General features: G+C 42.9%; 2 protein-coding genes across 7 annotated transcripts in view; one reads left to right on the top strand and one right to left on the bottom strand.

Moving 5' to 3' along the window:
• MAP4K3 (mitogen-activated protein kinase kinase kinase kinase 3) overlaps positions 1-21,617 on the bottom strand; it is a 188,464-nt gene extending 166,847 nt beyond the window's left edge. For 5 of the 6 annotated variants that reach the window (XM_027966908.3, XM_027966910.3, XM_027966909.3 and 2 more), the window contains exon 1: positions 21,254-21,617. In XM_027966908.3, the coding sequence (XP_027822709.1) occupies positions 21,254-21,349 (96 nt within the window). In that variant the 5' untranslated portion in view covers positions 21,350-21,617. Of the gene's footprint in view, positions 1-3,873; positions 21,139-21,253 lie in introns of those variants that run through there. The other variant, XM_060412246.1, reaches the window with a different exon arrangement.
• Positions 20,895-23,869, top strand: part of TMEM178A (transmembrane protein 178A) — a 294,367-nt gene continuing 291,392 nt past the window's right edge. Inside the window, exon 1 of the mRNA XM_015094419.4 lies at positions 20,895-21,039. The gene's annotated coding sequence lies outside the window, so the exon portion shown is untranslated. The remainder of the gene's footprint in view (positions 21,040-23,869) is intronic.

Raw genomic sequence — 23,869 nt, 5'->3', positions numbered from 1 at the left:
ATCATATCGGGTAAATGAATAACTTTTACAAACAATGCTGCTAAAAAAATACTAGACCCTTTTGAGGCCATATAAAATAAGTTTGGTTTCCAGAGTTTTCTAAAACCCACCAAAATAAGTAAAATTATATTTTTAGAATACTTTGTCTAAAGTTTTATAAAACACAGATTTAAATTTCATACCTTTTATATGATCACTTATTATAAAACAATACAGTTTACGGTATTATAGAAATGTTCTTTAAAATTTAATCCAAATACTATAACATGATAGAAACAGCCAAGGAAATCTCAATACAAACCTACTGTAAAAATAGCAACTCTGCCCAGTAATTAACAGTAACCTTCAATTTTGGTTTTTTGAAAGAAAAAAGTCTGTCAAGCCTCATGTAACCACAGTTTACTTTAGGAAAAAAAACAACAAGAAAACCTCAGCATTCCAAATGAAAACATCATATGCGATTAGCAGACTCCAGTGGTGAAACAGATGAACATCAAAGCACTGACTAGAAACATGAGACCCCCCCAAAGAAAAATGCCAACATAATGATGAAATAAAAACGACAATGACTGACTGACCTATGACTGCTCAAGCTGAACAGCATACAAAAAGTAAACGCAGCTCTGCGTGTGGCCCGTTTCTGCCAAAGTCTCTATTTTATAGTCTCTATCCAACCCTCTTTGAAGGTTCGGGGTTTGAGGTTTCATTAAAGGGAGAAAAGGTGGAGGAATGGGGATGGGGACAGACACAGCAGGAAAGAGAGAAAGGAAAGAAGAACAAGTTTCCATAGAGCGCCTGTCCACCTGAGTTTCCTAGCACTGGCACCTCGACGTTCACCTCTCACTGACTCCATCACCTTAAGGCTGTTGTGGTGGGAGAGCAGTGTGAAGCCTCCTGTGCAGGGACACTGGGAGATCACAAGTCACCAACTCCTGAGGTTACTGGAAGGAAAACAGGAATCCAAAACAGGATTTCAAGGATGCACAGGTGTTGAAAGAAAACTCTGATTACAACAATGGTGGGTCATATCTCACTATCTTTCCGTTAGTCTTTGCTGTTTCGACTAGAACACATTCAGTAACTTGTAACACCAGCCTTCCCCTAAATACCATAGCCTGCACGTACACGTATGTTACGGCACAGGTCTTTCATGGCGTATTCCACTCACTCAAATGTGACACCGCAAAGAAAGACTGAGACCGTGAGTCTTGAGTCCTTTGAACATTTTTAAAAGTGAGGAGGAAGTTAGAAGAGAGCTCTTCTTTATTTGAAACCTCTAAGCAAAACATGTCCCTTCTCTTGGCTCCCATAAGAAATCTGAAGAAATCTCATTGTCACATTCACTTTTTCTTTCTTTACCACATTTCCCCTCTGGTGCCTTCAGTTCTGCTAGTCTGCCACTGAGGGGGAAGGCGAAGGAGAGGAGACAACATATTTCCACTTAAATTGATTACCTCAATCGATCTGTCCAAACTCCAACTATACAGCTTGCTTTATTCAAGTTTCCCATCTCTTCAGGCCACCTATGCCCCAAACTTCCCATGTCATTAATCTAATCCACATTATTATCATTCATTCTTGGACTGTTCGCACAGAACCATACCTCGGACTTAGTGACTACTCCATAAATGCTATTTGCTATTATTATAATTACTGCTGTCATTAATATCCAATATTCTCCATTATTCTCATTTGATGCAATTTGACCTATTTCCTGCATGATCCCTTCTTGCTTATCCCCCACCCTCAATCTGGTCTTCATTTTCCAATATTCATTTCAACTGCAGTGTTGTTCCACTTCACCTATTAAATCTAAAGCACATTTTAGAGACCAACTTTCATTCTGTTTCTTCTAGAAAGTTACAATTGTTTTCTGATCTTCTGTAAGTCTATCAAGAATCACATAATTCAATACATAATAAAAAAAATGCTCCATGTTAATGCTGGAATTAAATTACATAGTACATCCATACCCTGGAGTAGGAAATGGTAAACCACTCCAGTACTCTTGCCTGGAAAATGCCATGGACAGAGGGGCCAGGCAGGCTACAGTCCATGGGGTCACAAAGAGTTTGACACAACTGAGCGTGTACCCACACACACGCCCATATCGACCCTGCCACCTCCCTGAGAAGAGGGCTCACATCTTCCGCATCAGCCGTGGTACAGTGTTCAGCAGAGATGCTCAGTAAGTACCCCTGGGGAACACACTCAGAGAAGGATATAAATGATATGGCACTAGGAGGAAGTAACAGGATCAAACTCTTCAACAAAGACTACAAAATATGTCACCATCTTCTCTTATTTTCTGAATCACTTGTAAACAAGATATTTTGCCAACCGCTCTAAACACTCCAGAAAACAACTCTACAGACAGCAAGTACATTCTCCTAACTGGATTCAATGAACTCCCAGTCCTTACTTCCCCTAGTTGTATGCTATGTGTGCAGTGCATGCTAGGTCGCTTCAGTCGTGTCTGACTCTTTGCAGCACTATGGACTGCAGCCCACCAGGCTCCTCTGTCCACAGGATTCTCTAGGCAAGAATACTGGAGAGGGTTGCTGTGCCCTCCTCCAGGGGATCCTCCCGACCCAGGGAATCGAACCTGTCTCTCTTATGTCTCCTGCACTGGCAGGCAGGTTCTTTACCATTAGTGCCACCTGGGAAACCCAATTCTATGCTATATCTGACTCCAAAGTACTGGATACCACTCTTTAATAACCTCAAACTACTCCTGTGTGAACACAGACAATTACAGGGGGAAGACCACGTAAAGACACCAGGAGAAGACAGTCATTTACATAAGACAAGGAGAAAGGCCTTAGAAGAAACTAACTCTGCTAAAAATCCTTGATCTCAGAACTTCTAGCCTCCAGAGCTAGTAGGAACTCCGAGAAAATAAATTTCTGTTGTTTAAGCCACATAGTCTATGATACTCTATTTTGACATCCCTAGTAAGCTAATACAAGAACCCCAAAATAGACCCATACAGATACAGTCAAGTGACCTTTGTCAAAGGAATTATGGTAATTAGATGGAAAAAGGATGATCTTTTCAACAAATGGTATTCAAACAACTGGACATCCACATGCCAAAAAAAAAAAAAAATCTAGACACAGATCTTAACATCTCTCACAAAAATTAACTATTTCAAATAGATCATAGACCTAAATGCCAAACGCAAAACTGAAGAAGTTCTAGAAAAGAAAATCTAGGTGACCATGGCCTGGGTTTGGCAATGGGTTTTTAAATAACACCAAAGGTATGATCAATGAAATAATCAACAAGCTGGACTTCACTAAATTAAGAACTTCTGCTCTGCTAAAGTGGAGAAGGCAATGGCGCCCCACTCCAGTACTCTTGCCTGGAAAATCCCATGGACGGAGGAGCCTGGTAGGCTGCAGTCCACGGGGTCACTAGGAGGCGGACATGACTGAGCGACTTCACTTTGACTTTTCACTTTCATGCATTGGAGAAGGAAATGGCAACCCACTCCAGTGTTCTTGCCTGGAGAATCCCAGGGATAGGGGAGCCTGGTGGGCTGCCGTCTATGGGGTGGCACAGAGTCGGACAGGACTGAAGTGACTTAGCAGCAGCAGCAGCAGCTCTGCTAAAGACACTGTTAAGAGAATGAAAAGACAAGCCACAGATGGGAGAAAATAACTGCAATACATATAAATGATATAGGGCTTATACCTACAGTATACAAAGAACTCTTAAAACTGTTAGAAGACAAACAATCCAATTTTTAAAAAGACAAAAAGACCTGAACAGGCACCTCACCAAACAAGATACACAGATGACAGACAAGCACATGAAAAGATGATCAAAGTCCCAGGGAACTGCAAATTAAGTAAGATGACCACTACAGACCTCTGAAGATAGCCAAGATCCAAAAGACAGACACCACCAAATGCTGGCGAGGCTGTGGAGCAACAGGAACAGGACTCTTTGCTGGTTGGAAGACAAAATGGTACAGTCACTCTGGAAGCAAGTTTGGCAGTTTTTCCACAGAGCTAAACATAGTCTCACCACACAATCCAGCAATTACACTCCTTGGTATTTACCCCAAAAAGTTGAAAAGTTATGTCCACATAAAAATCTCTGTCCACAGATGTTTACAGCAGGGAGGAAAGAAAAAAGCCCCTTCAGAATTCAAAACCAAGAGTGTACTACTCATTTGGGTCTGGGGTTCAAACCTGCATTACACATTATGTATGAGAAATTCCAAACTGAGCATTTAACGTAAAGGTTAGTTCCAGACCAATGAGACTCACGAGGTTCCCGGTAGGAGTGAAAGCAAACTATTTTGGAAGGACATTCCCATATAACTGGAGCCACAAAGATTTTCACAGAAACTTCAGAGGAATTAAAAATTAAAGTAAAAGTCTACCACAAGGGAGAATCAACAAACACAACCAACATACAGAAAGATCAACATTCCCCCACCCCAAATTTGAAAAGACAGGATAGTAATCTGAAAAAGAAATGTCAGTAAGTATGTTAAGATAATCAAAGTTATAAGAAGGGGTCAAAACCCTAAGAACAAGAAACTATGCAAAAAAGAATACACAGACTTGAAAAAAATAATAAAACAGAGCTTCTTGAAATATAATCATTAAAGCAACTGAATCTGCTATGGACTGAACTGTGTTCCCCACCTCCCCCCAACTCATATGTTGAAACCTTCATCTCCATGTGATGGTGTCTGGAGACAGGGCCTTGGGCAGATAATTAGGGTTGATGAGGTAATGAGGCTGGGGGCCCTCACATGGCACCAGGGCCCTTAGAAGAAGAGATACAAGAGAGCTTCACTTCCTCTCTGTCACGTAAGCACACAGTAAGACAGTAGATGAGGGCATCTACAAACCAGGAACAGAGCCCTCACCAGAAACCAACTGTGCTGGCACACCTTGATCCTAGAATTCTAGTCTTCTAGTCTTTAGAACCGTGACAAAGTAAATTTCTGTTGTTTAAGCCATCCAGTCTATGCTATTTTGTTTTTGCAGCTGGAGCTGACTAAGACAGAATCTAACTAACCAAGGCTTAAATAGTTTGACGATTAAAATCAGCGATAGTGATTAATTAGAACTCAATAAATAAGAATCTTAAAGTCCAAAAATAAATAAATGGAGACATAAACGGACAGAGGAGCCTGGCGGGCTACCGCCCATGGAGCTGCAGAGTCGGACATGACTAAGAGCCTGAGCGTGGCAGAAGCTCTTCATCACAACAGTGTCAACCAGTGAATGCAGAAGAAATGGATGGAGCCGCGCCACCCCTGTTTTGCAACTGTCATAGTAATAATTCGAGTAAGAATCATCAATGGAAGCTAAAACTAATGGGTGTAAGTTAGATGGAAAAGGAGGTATTATATATCTCACGGTATCTCCCCACAAATTACTTATTAACTACAAAAAGAAAAAAGTTAACTCTGTAGTGGTGAAATCTGGCAGACCCTTGTTAATCAAGTGATCAAAACTAACATTAATAAAGGGGCAAGTCAACATCATGTGCCTCCTGAGGTGGTTCACTGAGTACACGTCATCCCTTACACAGTTTTCTGCCCAAAATGTGTAACCTGAATTTAACCAAAAGGAAACACCTGACACCCCCAAAATGAAGGACATTCTGCAAAATAAATGACACACTCTTCAGAAATGTCAGTGTCTAGGATAAGAAAGCAAGGCTAAAAAACTATTCTAGATGAAGAGAGACTGGAAAGTCTTGAAAACTAAAAGCAATGAATAATCCTGCGTCCGTTTCTAAACTAGCAGGCAAAATGCTCTTATGGACATTATTAAGACCACTGGAGAAATCTGAATAAGGTCTACACATCAGAGAGTAATATTATATTACAAGTCTGACTCTGAAGTTTCATTTAAGTGAAAATATTTGAGAAATAATGTGAGTTGTATATACGTAAAGGAGCATGATGCTTGTAATTTACTCTCAAATGGTTCACAGAAAAATACTGGGTTAGCCAAAACGTTCATTCAGGTATTTTCTTAGGATGCTATGGAAGAACCCAAATGAACTTTTTTTTGGCCAACCCAATAATATGTGTGCATACATATATATACATCTAGAGAAAGAGAGAGGAAAAAAAATGACAATGCAAATGTGACCAAGTGCTAACCATTGGTGAATCTGGATAAGGGTATTGTATCATTCTTCTAATTTTTCTAATTTTTCTGTGAGTTCAAATAATTCTTTTTAAGGCAACAGAAATTCTGAATAGCAGATGAGACATAGACACAATCAAAGATACTGAAGGTATGAACCATACTATAAGACAGAATACAGAGCTGAAAAATCATGATGTTATGCCACGTGACGAAATACAAAGAAAAGGACACAACAGTTGTAAAGAAAAAACTGATAGGAAAAAAATAATCATCAAAGATGTGCCAGCTTAGAATTTTCCAGAAACAAATATTTTTATTTAAATCCACATCTAGAAACATCAATGTAACACCAGAGTCAAAGAAAAAAAATCTTAAAATCAATTAGAAAGAAAACACTGATTAGCAAGCTACAAGGAACAACAAATGGACAACAGACTTCTTATCAACAACGGAATATCTTCAGAGCTCTGAGAGAAAGTAATTGTTAACTTAGTTATACTACACTACATTATAAAAGTTAAGACAAAAATAGAGACATTTATTGAAAAAAAGAGACTGAGTTTTACCTTTACACAGTCGAAGGGAGAGGGGGAGGGAGAAATGATAATCTACCAAATAATGCTAAACAGGAAGAAGAAAACTGAAGCCAGAGAGACACCGTAAGATGCCAAGAAACAACAGTGAGCAAAGAAACTGAAAACCATATGGCTGAACGCAAAATAGCACTGTATGTATAGAGCAATGATAGTAAACACTCAAGACAAAAAAAGCAGGGTAGAACCAAACTAACAGACAACACAGAACAGAAAGGTGGGAACTGAGTCGAATCATTCTCAAGTCCATGTACTGACCAGAAAGAGAATAAAGATGCTTTAACCTTATTACCCATGTTGAAATTTTAAACCAGGAGTATAAAAATAAAATGTATAAAAATAACTTTTAGCCCAACAGAGGGAAAAGGAAGGAAATAAAACTCATCCAGTAGTGACCTAAGAAGGTTAGAAAGACAAGACTGGCCCTAACGAATTTGGAAAATATACTGCAGTTCAAATGAGTAGCACATTTTCCGAGCATTTCTTTGTCTTTATCTTGGATATCTGAAACATTATCTATCACATCTCAAAATATGAACCCTCACTTTAGTCAGAATGTCTATTACCTCTTTGCTCACTTAGGTCCCACAGTTATAATGTTTAGATATACCTACTCCTTTGGAATGGCTTCACTCACAAATGAAAAGTTTTCTCTCTATAAATGAAAACTTAATTATTTCTTTGACTCCCAGGTCAGATTCATTCTTCCTGGAAGTCCTTACTAAATTAACACCAACTCACCTTTCTCTTAAATTGAATTTTCTATAGTATATAAAACATGTTATTGCTCTTTTAATTGTCCAAATACCGCTTTAGAAATGTTCCTCAGATGTTCCATTTTAGGCATACCTTTGTGCTCGCTTCAGCAGCACATATACATTTTAGTCATAATTTGTTTCCTTAATCAGATTATAAGCTCAAGATCAGAAAGAATTCTTTAGGATTTTCTAAACAATAAAGCACAGTGTTGTTTTTCTCTTAAGGATGAAGCAAACTTTCATTTTCCTTTAATAAGCACAAAATATTAATTTTGCAAAATATGCACCAATGCATCTCAAACATAAAGCTCTAAGGAGTTTGTTTTAATCTTTAGATAATATAGTTGAAGTGGACAGCTTTTAAAATTCATTTCCCCTGTTTTCATTTTGCCAATTTTAATAAGAGTCCATATGCTCAGGGCTAAAAATGTTCAAGGTTAAATCAAAGGAAGTCAGTCACCACTAGTACAGTGAAGATTTTAATAAAAACTGAAACTGTGGCTCACATTACAAATATTGTACCACCATGAAGAAATATTACGTAATAGCTATCTTTTACTATATTAGTAGAGGAAGCAAATGATGAAATTTATAAAGAAGAAGAAAAGGCAAACATTAATAAGTTAAAGGAGAGCTAAATGAATGGAGAGAGATAGCACATTCACAGATCACAAGGCTCAGTACTGTTAAGATCTCAATTTTCCAGAAACCGAACTGCAGATTCCACGTAATCCCAATAAAATCCCAGTAGGTTACATATGGGATAAAATGTCACAGAATTATGCACACAGATATGAAAAAATGAGTGCATGCAAAAAGGGGTGAAATTTACTAAGGTCCAGTTAATTACATTGTGTCAATCAATCTTCCTGGTTTTGATAATGCACTATAGTTGGGCAAAAGTATCAACACTGGGGGAAGCTGGGTATCGGATCCACGTGATCTGGTCCTCTTTTTTTTTTTTTTTGCCACTTCCTGTGAGTTTTTAATCACTTCAAAATAAAAAGTTAAAATCTCAGAAGCCTTTTTCATATCACTGAAATGCTGACTCTAAAATCTGCATGGTAAAAATAAAGGACCTAGAATACATAAAACAATTTTGAAAGGCGGGGATAAAGTTGAAGGACTCACCGTGTGAGTGCATGCTAAGTCGTTTTAGTCATGTCCAACTCTTGGTGACCTTATGGACTGTACCCCGCCAGGCTCCTCTGTCCATGGGATTCTCCAGGCAAGAACAGTGGGGTGGGTTGCCATGCCCTCCTCCAGGGGATCTTCTGGACCCAGGGATCAAACATGCGTCTCTTTTATCTCCGGCACTGGCAGGCAGGTTCTTTAGCACTAGCATCACCTGGGAAGATCTCACTACTTGATTTCAAGACTTTCTATAAAGCTACAGTAAGCCCCCAGGTGGCTCAACGGGTAAAGAATCCGCCTGCAATGCGGAAGATACGCAAGACCTGGGTTCGATCCCTGCGTGGGGAAGATTCTCCAGGAGTAGGGCATGGCAACCCACTCCAGTATTCTTGCCTGGAGAATGCACATACGCACAAGCAAGATTGAGGTATTGTTGAAAATATAGCCAAACAGCTCAATGGGACAAGACAAAGTGCAGAATACCACACGTACTGTCAACTGATTGACAGTACTTATCAAAGGTGCCAAGGTAACCATTTGGGATTCACTTATATCACATTCTAGAAGAGCTTCCATAGTGATAGAAATTAGAACAGGAGCGGAATGGTTGAGGGGGGCAGTGCTGCATGATTGAGAAGGGACACAGGAGAATTTTCTGAGGTTAAGGAAACCATCTACCTTAATAAAGGCATGGGTTGCAGAACTATATATGTCTAAACTCCTCTAACTGAAACATTTAAGGTCTAAGCATTTCACTCTAAGTAAGCCATAATTAATTTTAAAAATATGCAATAGCATACAAGTTTTATAAAATATCTGTCTACAAAGAAACATCAAAATACTAAGAATATTCATCTCTTGGGAGTAAGCTTATCAATCATTTTAATTTTCTTAGAGTTTTCTTATTGTCTTTTTTTTGCTTTTAAAAAATGTACATTATAATCAAAATACAAAAAACTTTTCAAATTTATACCAGAATAAAAATATCTAGCTCATATTCTACTGCTCCATTCACTAATTCCTTACATCAATTATCCTCCAAATCTGCAGCATTTTTCTTCAATAGGACACATTTTGCATCTCCTCCTGTTAATCCCTTAGTAAGCTGGGAGAAAGGTTCTGGCCCTTATCAGCCTCATTTGTCGTAAGACACTGCTAAACAATCGTTATTCTGCACAGAAAAATGAAGGGAAGTCTTTATTATTCCTGTTTCTTTATAGAGTAACCACAGCCAGAAAATAAGGGGTGAAAAAGAAAACCTCACAGATACCTATTTTCTAATAGAGTATTCACACTGTCAGCTCCCCTTCTCAACTTCACTGTCTCTGTAACTGATGCCATTCTCCCATTAACTGATTTAAACAAGTATTTATAAAGCACCTATTACATGCTTCTCAACGAGGCTTAAAATTAAGTCCTCTCTGAATCATCTCTCTCCATCCCTGTACTTCTCCACAAAGCCCTGTCAAATTTCTCTCCAAGATGCTTTTCATCTATCTGTTCTTCCTTTCCATTCTTCACTTCTGTTTGCCTTCTCTGACCCATTCCCATTGACCTTCCTCTTAGATCTCTATATAGCTCTCTAGTACAGTTCTGTGAATCCCTGGAGGTCCCTGGGAGCTCTTTCTGAGAATCTGAAAAGTCAAAGCTATTTTCATAATAATACTGAAACACTATTGGCCACCTTTCACTGCGTTGACACTTGTACTAACCATACAAAAGCAGTCATGGTAAAACTGCCGGTGAAGTGTTAGTTGTTCAGTCTTGTCTGACTCTTGATGATCCCACAGACTGTAGCCCGCCAGGCTCCTCTGTCCATGGAATTCTCTAGGCAAGCATACTGGAGTGGGTTGCCATTCCCTTCTCTAGAGGATCTTCCCGACCCAGGCATTGCAGGAGGATTCTTTACCATCTGAGCCACCAGGGAAGCCCAAAACTACCCGTGCCTTAGCACAAATCAAGGCAGCAGCCCCACAATGTATAGCAGACAACCGTATTCTTCGCTGCTGCGCACTCACTGGGAAAAAACAAACCAGTTTCACTTAAGAAGGCCCTTGTGGAAGCATCATTATTAATTTTATTAAATCTTCACCCTTAAACACTTATTATTTTAATATTCTATTTGATGAAATGCATAAAACACTTCTACATTCCAAGTACACTGGTTATCATCTCAAAGAACAGCAGTGGTGACTGAGCTGCAAACTGGCCTAGCCACTTTTTCCACAGTACACTGTTTTTACTTCAGAGACCCACTGACTAACTGTGATTATTCGTGTCTAGATATCTGACATTTTCTTGAACATGAACAAAATGAATTTGTCAGTTCAATGAAAAAACCAACAGTTTGTTGCAGGGGATGCATTTGGCACTTTCAAATAGAAACCTGAGTCTTGGAAAACTTGTATCTACCATTGATACTTTAAGACTTTTCTGATGAGATGAGTGATGATTTGTGGTACTGTGTAATGAAAGGTGGCAACCTTGGGAAGGTCTGGATAATGTTGTGAATCCATATTTTTCAGTGAACAATGCATGATGTTAAAAAAAAAACATACATGGGTAAAAATGATGTTTAAAATTCAAGAGAGACTAACAATTAAGTGTTTTACCATAACAGTAGGTCTTAGATTCTACTTTATAACTAACTTTTAATTGTCAAGTTGTCGGAGAAGGCAATGGCACCCCACTCCAGTACTCTTGCCTGGAAAATCCTATGGACGGAGGAGCCTGGTAGGCTGCAGTCCATGGGGTCGCTAAGAGTTGGACACGACTGAGCGAGTTCACTTTCACTTTTCACTTTCCTGCATTGGAGAAGGAAATGGCACCCGACTCCAGTGTTCTTGCCTGGAGAATCCCAGGGACGGGGGAGCCTGGTGGGCTGCCATCTATGGGGTCACACAGAGTCGGACACAACTGAAGCGACTTAGCAGCAGCAGCAATTGTCAAGTTGTAGAGAAGTATCAGAGGAAAATACCCACAATTATCTGAAAAGGCTAAAAAAATATTTTCCTTTTCCAAAAAAATATGTGCCAGAGACCAGATTTCCTTTACATGTCAACCAAAACAAAATATTCCAATAGGCTGAATGAGGGAGAAGGGAATGGCTACCCACTCCAGTACTCTTGCCTGGAGAATCCTGTGGACAGAGGAACTGAAGCGACTTAGCATGCATGCACTGGAGAAGGACATGGCAACCCACTCCTGTATTCTTGTGACATCCTGTCACTCCCTATATACACAATTTTACCTGGCTTCCAAGAAGTTTATAAATTGGTCCTGCCTTACCTAGCAAATTTTACTTCTCCATGCTCCTGCACATGGGTCTTCCATGGTAGTCAATCCTCCCTTTTAGTCTCTAAACCTTTACTCCTATAGTCATACAGTCACTCCTCATCTGGAAAGCGTCTACCATTCCCTCCTCTCTCCCTGTCTCCTTCAATCTAAACTTTCTCTTCCTAAGGGGCCAGAGGCAAAAAGGACAACGTCTCGAAAGTGAGATTTAAACTATCCGTGGCACATAATCTTTCTAAATTGTGGATCACTACATTGTAATTTATATATTACACAGAAACTGTACTTCAATTTTTTTAAGAAGTTTGCATTTTATAGGTAATGAAGGAAAGATTCTTTGAACAGAAGGTGGATGATTGATACAAAAGGACTTTCTTACCATCTCAAGTTTTTAAGATGATCTTAAACAAACTAAATATATGTCTTATTTGGACGTACCTAAATTTACAGTCACATCTAAAATTTTTCCAACAGATTTTTAGGATTAAAGGAGGCAACACATTGTCACATGAAGAATCCAAACCTATAACCTCAGGTCAAGGCAGCTGGAAATGAAACATGGCATCTTCCAGCTGCACCTCCACCAAAAAAGAACTGTAAAAACAAAGCTAAAACAAACATGAGCTCATCTCTCAAATCTAAGGCCTTTTGGTACTGGTGAACAAAGTCCTCTTCCTGATTTGAAGTCCAACTTAATCATATTTTCAAAACACAAAAACCAGTATGTAACAGCTACATATTTTTTTTTTACTAGTTACTAAATTTCTTTAGTTTAAAATGACAAGAGTATTCTTACATGCATGTAAGCTATGAACACTGCTTATTGTGCAAAAGATACATTAAGCCTATTGATTTACCTTGGTCCTAATAATAATCCATAATGTTTAATTCAGTCTGTACCCACTGTGGCCACAACTGTAGGTCAAGCCTGATATCATCTCCACTTTAAAACCTGCTGTGATTTCTCCAAACCAGAAATAATGTTCTCCCTTCCTCTAAACTTAGGTAGTAGCACATGGTTTCTCTCATGCCGGTTCATTCATTCATTCCACAAATATTTACTGTGAGTCTAATACATGTTAGGCACTTTTCTACGTTCTGGGGATCCAGCCGTGGACAAAACTAAACCACCAGCTTCTTGGGCTTACACTCTGGTGCGGGGAGGAGGGCAATAAGCAAATAAATATAAGGTGACGCGTGCCACAGTGAGAATTAGGGAGAGTAAGAAGCAGAGCTGACTCTTTTTATAAAGCTAATAAAACTTAAAAGTTCAGGCCTCCTCACTCTCCTGGGCCTCTAAGAGTGCTGAGAGCTACTGGGACGTGGAGGGTGTTGCTGGGGAGGAGAGGCAGGGTGGGTGGCATCCGGAAGCATCTCTGCTTAAATGCCTGACGAGCCCTCAGAAGAGAGGGACCTGCCTCTAAGGTTACCGCATTTGCTGGGACACCTTTTCTAATTCTAAATACTCACTTTCACAGCAAACATTTCATTCTAATGTATTTGCTTCCTCACTGAGGGTACCCAAGTAACTGTATAAAGTTCAGGCCCTACAAAATCTGGACACATTCTGGGTAAAGACAGAAGTGCGGAGGAGTTGTTTTTTATAGGATCGTAAGGAATGGACACATTAAAAGGTAACATTTGAGCTGACATCTGAGGGAAACGAAGAGGCAAACCATACAGATACTGGGGGAGGGGAATTTTCAAGCACAGACAGCAAGTGCAAAGCCACTGAGGCAGCAGCAGGAGGAGCAGAGCAGGTTAGGAAGACAGCAGCAGGGGAAACAGCAAAATACAATAATAAATATTATGACTGACAACGAACCATTACTGAGTTATTAGGTGACAGGCCCTGTCCCAAATGGGGCTTCCCTGGTAGCTCAGACGGTAAAGAATCTACCTTTTCATACTGTTCATGGGGTTCTAACTAAAACGAACATGGAACAACAGACTGGTTCCAAATCAGGACAGGAGTGTTAAGGCTATATATTGTCACCCTGCTTATTTAACTTATATGCAGAGTACATCATGCGAAATGCCTGGCTGGATGAAACACAAGCTAGAATCAAGACTGCCAGGAGAAATACCAATAACCTCAGATACACAGATGACACTACCCTTCCCTCTTGATGAAAGTAAAAGAGGAGAGTGAAAAAGCTGCCTTAAAACTCAACATTCAGAAAACTAAGATCATGGCATCCGGTCCCATCACTTCATGGCAAACAGATGGGGAAACAATGGAAACAGTGGGAGACTTCATTTTTGGGGGGCTCCAAAATCACTGCAGATGGTGACTGCAGCCATGAAATTAAAAGACGCTTGCTCCTTGGAAGAAAAGCTATGACCAACCTAGACAGCATATTCAAAAGCAGAGACATTACTTTGCCAACAAAGGTCTAACTAGTCAAAGCTATGGTTTTTCCGGTGGTCATGTATGTATGTGAGAATTGGACTATAAAGAAAGCTGAGCACCAAAGAATTGATGCTTTTGAACTGTGGTGTTGGAGAACACTCTTGAGAGTCCCCTGGGCTGCAAGGAGATCCAACCAGTCCATCCTAAAGGAAATCAGTCCTGAATATTCACTGGAAGGACTGATGCTGAAGCTGAACTTCCAATACTTTGGCCACCTGATGGGAAGAACCGACTCATTGGAAAAGACCCTAATGCTGGGAAAGATTGAAGGTGGGAGGAGATGGGGATGACAGGATGAGATGGTTGGATGGCATCACTGATGCGATGGACATGAGTTTGAGTAGGCTCTGGGAGTTGGTGATAGACAGGGAAACCTGGCATGCTGCAGTCCGTGGGGTCACAAAGAGTTGGACGCGACTGAGCAACTGAACTGAACTGAAAGAATCTACTCGCCCTGCAGGAGACCCAGGTTCTATCCCTGGGTTGGGATGATCCCCTGGAGGAGGAAATGGCAACCAACTCCAGGGTTCTTGCCTGGGAAAACTCCATGGATAGAGGAGCCTGGCAGGCTACAGTCCATGGGAGTCACAAAGAACTGGACATGACTAAGCACCTTGGACTGCAAGGAGATCCAACCAGTCCATTCTAAAGGAGATCAGTCCTGGGTGTTCTTTGGAAGGAACGATGCTAAAGCTGAAACTCCAGTACTCTGGCCACCTCATGCGAACAACTGACTCACTGGAAAAGACTCTGATGCTGGGAGGGATTGGGGGCAGGAGGAGAAGGGGACGACAGAGGATGAGATGGCTGGATGGCATCACCGACCTGATGGATGTGAGTTTGAGTGAACTCCGGAGTTGGTGATGGACAGGGAGGCCTGGTGTGGTGCGATTCATGGGGTCGCAAAGAGTCGGACACGACTGAGCGACTGAACTGAGCTGAACTGGAGCAACAGACACGCACGTGCAGATGCACATGCACGCACACACACACTGTCCCAAATAGTTTTTTCACACATCTCCATTTTACAACTGAGGAAACTGAGGGACAGAGAGGAAGATTAGGTAATTGGCTAGTGGGTGGTGAAACCAGGTAGTCTGACTCCAGAAACTACTCTTAAATCACTATGCTGTGCTATAGAGAGGTTGGTTGTCCAGTTTATGAAGTGTCAGGACAATCTCTCTGCCAGTAAGAGATTTAATGTGCTAGAAAAGGGGAAATCAACACGGTTTTGATCTCAAATTATGACAGCTAAAAGTAGGCTCACATTTTATGCCCCTGTACATAAAGTACCAAGTCTTATCCTTTTCACTATTATACACACAGTTCCTAGAACCTTTCCTTTCATATTACAGCTACTCAATGTGGGGCAAGTGTTAAATGGACTCTCATGAGAGAATGACTAATTATTCATTCTCAATACGAAACAATTAGATGTACTTTTGAATTCTGGAGGTAAGTACCTCTTTAGGGAATCAGAGCCTAACAAAATCAGATAACCTGTTTGTATCTACCGAAATTATTCAACAATCTGCTCCACTGTCACTTTCCACCTCAAATAAGTACTGAAGTGAGAAAACTCAACATTGATTTATCTCACTCTATCTTTTTGAAGTTTAAGACTTCTTCCTCTGGTCCCTCTCGACTTTCTCCATCAAAGTAAAAAAGATGGGCATAGCCCTAGATACTCATGTTTTATTTCCTTTCAGCTGTTCTTTCCTAAATGTTAAAGGTCTTCACGTCTTAACTGAGTTTCCCACAAAAGTTCTTACAAATCCTGACTACAGTGAAAGAGTGTCTGACGGTATTAACTGGAATGCCTGAAAGACTGCAGAGTTACAAACAAGCTGACATACAATCCACTGAACACCTGAACATACAAATTAATTTCCTGATTGCACTATCCCGTCTTCAGTTCTTCTCCCGTCAGCTTTCAGAGACTCTCTACACAGATCATCGCATGAAAGCTACCCTGGAGCGCAGCCTCTCTACAGCCTCTGCTCCAGAGGGAACGACTTCCCAACACACATAGATAAAATCAGTATCAACATTTCCAAAGCATGTTCTACAAGACACTAGTTCTAAGGATAAGCAACTCGAATTACAGAGAAGAATCCCAGCGTTAAGTAAGTCTGGAGTTTGCTGGCTTAAGCATTGTTTACCAGGTTTGTTTACCATAGGACTTCCTGGTCTTTGGCATAACTCATAGTACTGCTTTCCTTGGAGCATCCTGGTCACACTTTGGAAAACACCTATGAAGTCCAGTCTGAAGACACACATGATGCTAAGGCTTCAAGACTTACCAACTGAGTTGGGACATACTGTAGCATCTGACAAAAGAGGGCTATGAGGCACCTTTGGAGAAAGATGTAGTCTGTGAAGAGGTCAGCTGGAGACAAGGAGCTAGAACTCAGGAGAAGGTACAAGCTGGTGGCATCTGGGAGTGTCCACAGGGACCAGGCCAAAGCCACTGAACCAACCGAGATGCTCTCTTAGAACACATGAAAACCGGTGCCTCAAATTCACCTTGCCTCACCCTATCTCCAGCTTTAGTCTCTTCTCTCTAGCTGTAAATCTAGAAAAACATCTGGACACAAAGACTCTAGGGGTAGTAAAAATACAAATTAAACAGGAAAACTGCCTGAGAAAAATAGCATAATGCATGTGGAAATCATATTAATGTTAACAAATGTTGGTAACGTGATATGGTATATAACTACCTAACCTCTCCAAGAAATCGCTTTCAAATGACAAACCTACAGCTCTCCAGTCTTTTCTTTCTTAGGATCATGGACCTCTTTGAAAATGTAATAACACCGAAAGCCATCTCTCCAGAAAAACACACAAACATACAATGTTAAGTCTATTAATTTCAGAGGATTTCATGGGCCTCCTGAGGCTCAATCAAAGAGCCCCTTTTGGCTGTCAACTCACAGGTCCCTAGGTAACTCCTGCTACAGATACTTCATCTGACAGATAAAGTCCAGAGTTACAAGACATTTAAAAGTATTATGGCTGTTCTTTTTAAATTATATGTTCATGTACTTTAAGACAGTGCAGTGCATGCTAAGTCGCTTCACTCGTGTCTGACTCTGTGCAACCCTATGGACTGCAGTCATAGGGGAGCCAGGCTCCTCTGTCCATGGGATTCTCCAGGCAAGAATATTGGAATGGGTTGCCATACCCTCCTCCAGGGGATCCTCCTGACCCAGGTATCAAACCTGTGTCTCTTACATCTACCTGCACTGGTAGGGGGGTTCTTTACTACTAGCATCACCTGGGAAGCCCAAGACAGTGCAGAGGAAATGTATTATCTGTATTTTTTTGGTCTTAAAAAAAATTAAAACTTGTTGACTGACATAAGTCACTTAACACCACAAACAGAAGGGCACAAGATGGTAATAATACCTTCAAACCAAAACAGCTCTGAGAGGCTAAATGATTTTACAAGGCTACAGAGCTAATAAATTCCAGCTCTTTCACATCCTGCTGCTGCTGCTAAGTCACGTCAGTCGTGTCCAACTTTGTGCAACCCCGCAGATGGCAGCCCACCAGGCTCCTCTGTCCCTGGGATTCTCCAGGCAAGAATACTGGAGTGGGTTGCCATTTCCTCCAAGGCATGCATGCACGCCAAGTCACCTCAGTTGTGTTCGACTCTGTGCGACACCATAGACAGCAGCCCACCTGGCTCCTCTGTCCACAGGATTCTCTAGGCAAGCATTCTGGAGTGGGGTACCATTTCCTTCTCCACTTCCACATCCTAGCTCAATACTTTTTAACCAAAACACACCACCTTAAATATAATAAGCATATTATTATATTGCATAGGATATAGCTTTCAAAACAAAAATCCCTTAAAATACCAACCCTCTAAGAATGACTGTACATAATCAGGCCTCTAACTTATTTACTTAATCGGATCATTCCATTTTAGCACCTAAACACTGATAAATTAGGAAGCAAACTACTAACTTTTGGAAAAAAATCCTTTAAGGCACGCCTCTCTAATTAACACAATTTGCATAAACAAGGAAAGTCAAAAGAGCAAAACAAATATCAAAAAAACAATCTGTTATCTTTACAGCATGAACATGATTATGGATAGACAAAAATACAAATAGTTTAAGCTTTGGGTTGTTCAGCAAACCGGGGATATGATGCCAAAAACCACACAGTTTCTCCATTTTGGGTCCCTGGTACTAGAAGAGTCTGGCAGGTAGGGATCAAGCATCTATTATCTGATGTCCACTTGGCAGACTCTACAAAAACAGTGAGGCCTGGCTGCACAGCAGGACTTAGGTATACTAACTACTACTTAAAGATCCTCTCTGACTCAGAGTGTGCCTGCAACTAACTGCTGAACTAAGTTGTGTGCCTCTGTGTCTTCACTTCGATAATACATGATCTGCCCATGTATTAAGTTAAGAATTAAGAATGCAGTCCCTAAAGCAAACTGATTCACATTCTGGCTTGGCCACTTACCATCTTTGACAGGTTACTGCAACTTCCTCACGCCTTAGTTTCTTCTACTGCAAAATGGAGTTAATAACAGTGTCTACTTCCACGGGTTGTTGTAAGATTAAGTAAGTTAATACAGGACGAAGTCTTAGAGCAGTGCCTGGGAAGTAACACTCTATAAATGTTAGCTTCTATTATCATTATTTTAAACAGATGACAAAATTAATCAACTTATACCTGTACTGCACTTAGATGTCCTGAGGAAATTACAGGCCTGAATTTTTTTTTTTTTTTAATCATGTGGCTTAACTACCAGCTGTTTTTTTCTAAACACAGTAAGTACATGGCCAATTATTCTTGTAAAGAACTGGTAAAGAACTTACTGTCCACATCGCCACCTAAGACTGACACATTAGCAAAGTTTCAGTTAACTTTTCATCTCAATACAACAAGACTTCCTTAACCAACTCTAAGTTACCTGGATTCACTCACTTCAACTTTCACAATCACTACAAATTCCAAACACAGTAACATAATGGTTATTCTTACAGTGGCCTCCTAACTGCTCTTCATCTCTGTCCCCTATCTCCACCCCCCAACACTGCAGTGATAAAGCTTGTAAAAATCCAAGTCTAAATTCACTCTTCTGCTTTAAACCCAGCAATGTCTCTTCATTGTCCTAGGGAGAAGTCCCACCTCCTGGAGGACCTATTAAGAGGCCTGCTCAATCTAGGGCCATTCTCCCTCTCTGGCTACTCAGGCCATACAGGCCTTCTTTCAAATCCTCACCCTGCCCTTGGGGCCTCCAAGCCTTCCCAGATCATGCTCCTTCTATCTGGCATAATCCCCTCTCCCCAGTGCCTCTGACTCCCCTGAGGAGATGTACATGCTCTACTAGCCCTAATCCTAATCCTCTCTTCTCTGCAGCACAAAAGGAAACTGCAATAAGACAGTTATTTAAATGGCTGTTTACTGTTGTTCTTGTCCAAAAAACATAAACAAGTAAGACTTGCGAAGACCATCCCTCTTTCAGTGCTACAACCCAAGTGCTTAAACACACAGTACCTTATATACAGTGCCAGCCTGCTAAGTCTCTTCAGTTGTGTCCAACTCTTTGGGACCCCATGGACTGTAGCCCGCCAAGCTCCTCTGTTCATGAGATTCTCCAGGGAAAAATACTGGAGTAGATTGCCCTTGTCTACTCCAGGGAATCTTCCCCAACCAGGGATTGAACCCTCATCTCTTATGTCTCCTCCAAAGGCTGGCAGGTTCTTTACCACTTGAGCCACCTGGGAAGCCCTTATACACAGCAGGCATGCACAAGACACCCGTGCTGTCCATGGAGAAAAGCGGTGAGATAAGTGGGAAGGGAAAGCGACTCATTCACAAAACAAGACTCCTGCAGAATACTGGCTGCATTGTGTTGCATACCTAAGTTACCATATGCATTACAAGTGACCTCAAAGCAAAAATCTTCTGCTTAAACGTGGGCAAAACAAAGTTAAGACTCAACTTTCCAAAGTAAACTTAAGTTTCTCTATGCATCCTCAGGTGTTACGTGAAACACGAGGAGTTCCACTTCAGTTACCAGTAAGAAGATACACAACCAAATCAAGACTGCTGCCACATTTGGCATGAGCGTCCTCTTGGCAGCCTCTGCGAGGCCAAGAGTTGAGCTGGCCAAGGGAGCATGATTTATCTCCCACATTTAGAAGTGGTCCCTCTACAACAGGAATGCTGTGCTACTAATGGACTTTGAATTCTAACCTTGTCAAACCAGTACCTCCCCTAAGTGTTCAAGTCACTTAAAAAAAAAAAAAATGAGAGAGAGTTGAATCCTATGTGTCACTGACGGAAATAAGTTTAATAAGGCATTACAATCCAATCTGAGATGGAGAAAAAGTTGCTCTTTTGAAAGGGAGAAAGGAGTCATGCTAACCAGATCTCTGTTACAAAAGAAAGTCATTACTTGGAAAATTGAAAGAAACTGGCCTGCGGATGCTAAGAGACGAAAGGTGGATGACACTGCCCACAGTAATGCCCATTGCCGGGCCTGGTGGGCAGCAGACGCCAACCCAGCGCAGAATATCCCGGTCCGTGCGGAGCACGCAGGTTTGACATACGCCAAACCCCTGCCGTCCGGCTCGTCGCACTGCCCCTGCCAAAGCAACAAACGCGCAGACCCTCTCAACGCGGTCAAGAGCAGAGCTGCCGCCGCCGATCAGCGCTTCCAGGGAAACGCGCGTCCCGGGCAGATCCAGGTAAGGGCGCGGGGGTCTCGGGGTTAACCGTCTGGCCCTTTGTTCGCTGCACAGCCGCGGAGTCCCTGGGCGCCCGCCGCGCCTCCTCCCCCACAGCTCTCGGGCGCCGACAGGCAGGGCGGACTCCGGCGCCCCGGCTCGCCGGCGCCCCCCGCCCTCCCCGCGGCGGGTCAGCGCCCCGCGGCCTCGGCGGCGCGCGGCCCCTCGCCCTCACCTTGTAGACGTCGCCGTAGGTGCCGCTGCCGATGCGCTGAATCAGCTCGAAGTCCTCCTGCGGGTTCCGGCGGGACAGATCGAAGCCGGGGTTCATGGCGGGCCCCGGGTGCCCCCCGCCTCCCTCCCGGCCAGGGGAGGGGGGGCGCTCAGGGGGCCACACGGAGAGTGGGAGCCGCGGCCGGCCCCCGGCTCCCCCCGGCGGTCACAATTGCCCGGCTCCACGCTGCGGCCGCCGCCGCGGACGACAACCGCCGGCCTAACCGTCCCCGCCCCCCGCAGCCCGCCGCGGCGCCGAACCCGGGTCACACCCACACGGAGCGGAGGACGCTCGCAGCCCCTAGCTCGGGGTGAAACTCCAACATGGCTTCCGCCTCGGCCGCTCCTCCCCCTCCCCTTACTCCGGCTCCGCCACCCTCCTCCCCTTTTCCCGGCTCCCGCCCGACTGCGCAGCCGCGATCCCGGAGGGAGCGCTCCCCGGCCCCGCGCGCAGCCCGCCCCTTGCGCGCTCCGGCTCCGCGCGCCTGCCCGGCGCGGGCGGGTGGCCGGGCCCTACCGGCCCCAGCGGCCGCGGCTTCCCGTGGTGGCGGACCAGTGTGCGGCTGCCGCCAGCCAGGCCGCGCTAGGAAAGCTCGCCTACCCCCGGGACCGTGGGTGCGCACAGGCCGACAGGAGCGCCTATTCGCTTGTCATTCCCCCAACGATAAGTTTGACGTCGCCTCCTTAGGCTCCCATCCTGAGCAGGTAGTAGTTTGAATTTGCAGGTAGTGTCTCGAACTTTTTTTTTTTTTTTGAGACGCAGCCACAAATAGGACACAACCGAATACTACAGACTTTCTGGTTTTGCTGGCAAAGTGTCCTCAGGAAAGCCCCTGAAAAAAGTGAACTGTGCGGACTCCGACCCCCGACACTCGGGCCCGTGGAGTTGACCTGCCGGGGTGCCAAAGAGGACGGGCCAGGAGGGCGGCCAGGGTGGCCTGTGGAGTGGGCAGGCTGTGGGAAACACGCCGAACGCGTGGAGGACGTGGGAGACAGGCAGAGTCTAGAACTAAAGCAGTGCTTGACCATCACCTTCCCGAGGCATCTGGATTATCACAGATGGGGGAGGGACCAGCAAGCTGTCAAGCAACCTTGCAAAGGAGAGTGGGGTGGGGATGAAAGGTGGAGGGTGGACAAGCTCCATTCCCACACCTGACATGTCAACACGTGATGATCCGGAAGCTCTATAGTTGAACAACCCAAAGCTCCACCCTGCATAAGACCCAGATTGCAACCGTTGCATCCCATGCATGCGGACACCAGCTCCAACTCTTTATTAGCTGTCCAAGAAAACTTGTGGGAATGGAGGGTTAATTTTCTGTTCTCAGGAAACTACCCATTGTGTTAGTCGCTCAGTCCTGTCGATTCTTCGCAATCCCATAACCTGTAGCCCGCCAGGCTCCTCGCCAAGCTCCTCGGTCCGTGGCATTCTCCAGGCTCGAATACTGGAGTGGATTGCCATGCCCTTCTCCAGAGAATCGTCCTGACTCAGGGGTCAAACCTGTGTTTCATGTCTCCTGCATTGGCAGGCAGGTTCTTTAACCCCAGTACCACCTGGTAAGTGCCCACTAGGCATTCCCAACAGCAGTAATCAAGTAGATAGGTGATGGCCTTTTCCGAAGTACCACTTGGGAGTTTTGCTTCAGAAATGCTTTCCTGATACCCTTAGGCACCACACCCTCTGACCATCAATATTCTCTAATGCCTCAAGGCTCCCTGAGAAACTAGGTCCTGTCAAACCTGTTAAAGATAAAACTGTTCAGTTGCTCAGTAGTGTCTGACTCTTTGTGACCCCATGGACTGCAGCACGCCAGGCTTCCCTGTCTTTCACGATCTCTCGGAGTTGACTCAAACCCATGTCCATTGCACCGATGATGCCTTCCAACCATCTCATCCTCTGTTGCCCTCTTCTCCTCCTGACCTCAATCTTTACCAGCATCAGGGTCTTTTCCAGTGAGTTGGCTCTTCACATCAGATAGCCTAAGTATTTGAGCTTCAGCTTCAGCATCAATCCTTCCAATGAATATTCAGTGTTGATTTCCTGCAGTCCAAGGGACTCTCAAGAATCTTTTCCAGCACCACAGTTCAAAAGCATCATTTTTTTCAGTGCTCAGACTTCTTTATGGTCCATCTCTCACGTCTGTGCATAACTACTAGGAACACTATGTGTACATTAGTTGTTCAGTCATGTCCGACTCTTTGCAACCCCATGCTCTGTAGTCTGCCAGGTTCTCTGTCCATGGGATGAAAGACCATATAAGTATCATCAATAGTCAAATGAACTAAGCTGCTTCATTTTTATCTTTTCAGTCCTTTGCTTACAGTAAGATTGCATGTTTACTAAATTCTCAAAGTTGTTTGCTCTGTTGACTAAAAGATATTGGGAAATGACCATCTCTTCGCCTATATGCGTAGACTTTCAATTGTCTAGTTTTTAATTATTTTAGGCATCAGTACCATGAGCATATTATACCATGAAGATATTACTTAAATTGCCACTGTATAAATACTTAACACTGGGTTTTTTCCTAGATGGATCCACCCTAAGCCTCTGGTATCTTTAGAATTAAAATACTGA

The sequence above is a fragment of the Ovis aries genome, chromosome 3, assembly GCF_016772045.2.
Source record: "Ovis aries strain OAR_USU_Benz2616 breed Rambouillet chromosome 3, ARS-UI_Ramb_v3.0, whole genome shotgun sequence".
In the NCBI taxonomy this organism is placed as follows: Eukaryota; Metazoa; Chordata; class Mammalia; order Artiodactyla; family Bovidae; genus Ovis; species Ovis aries.
This window is presented reverse-complemented; position numbering and strand designations above follow the sequence as displayed.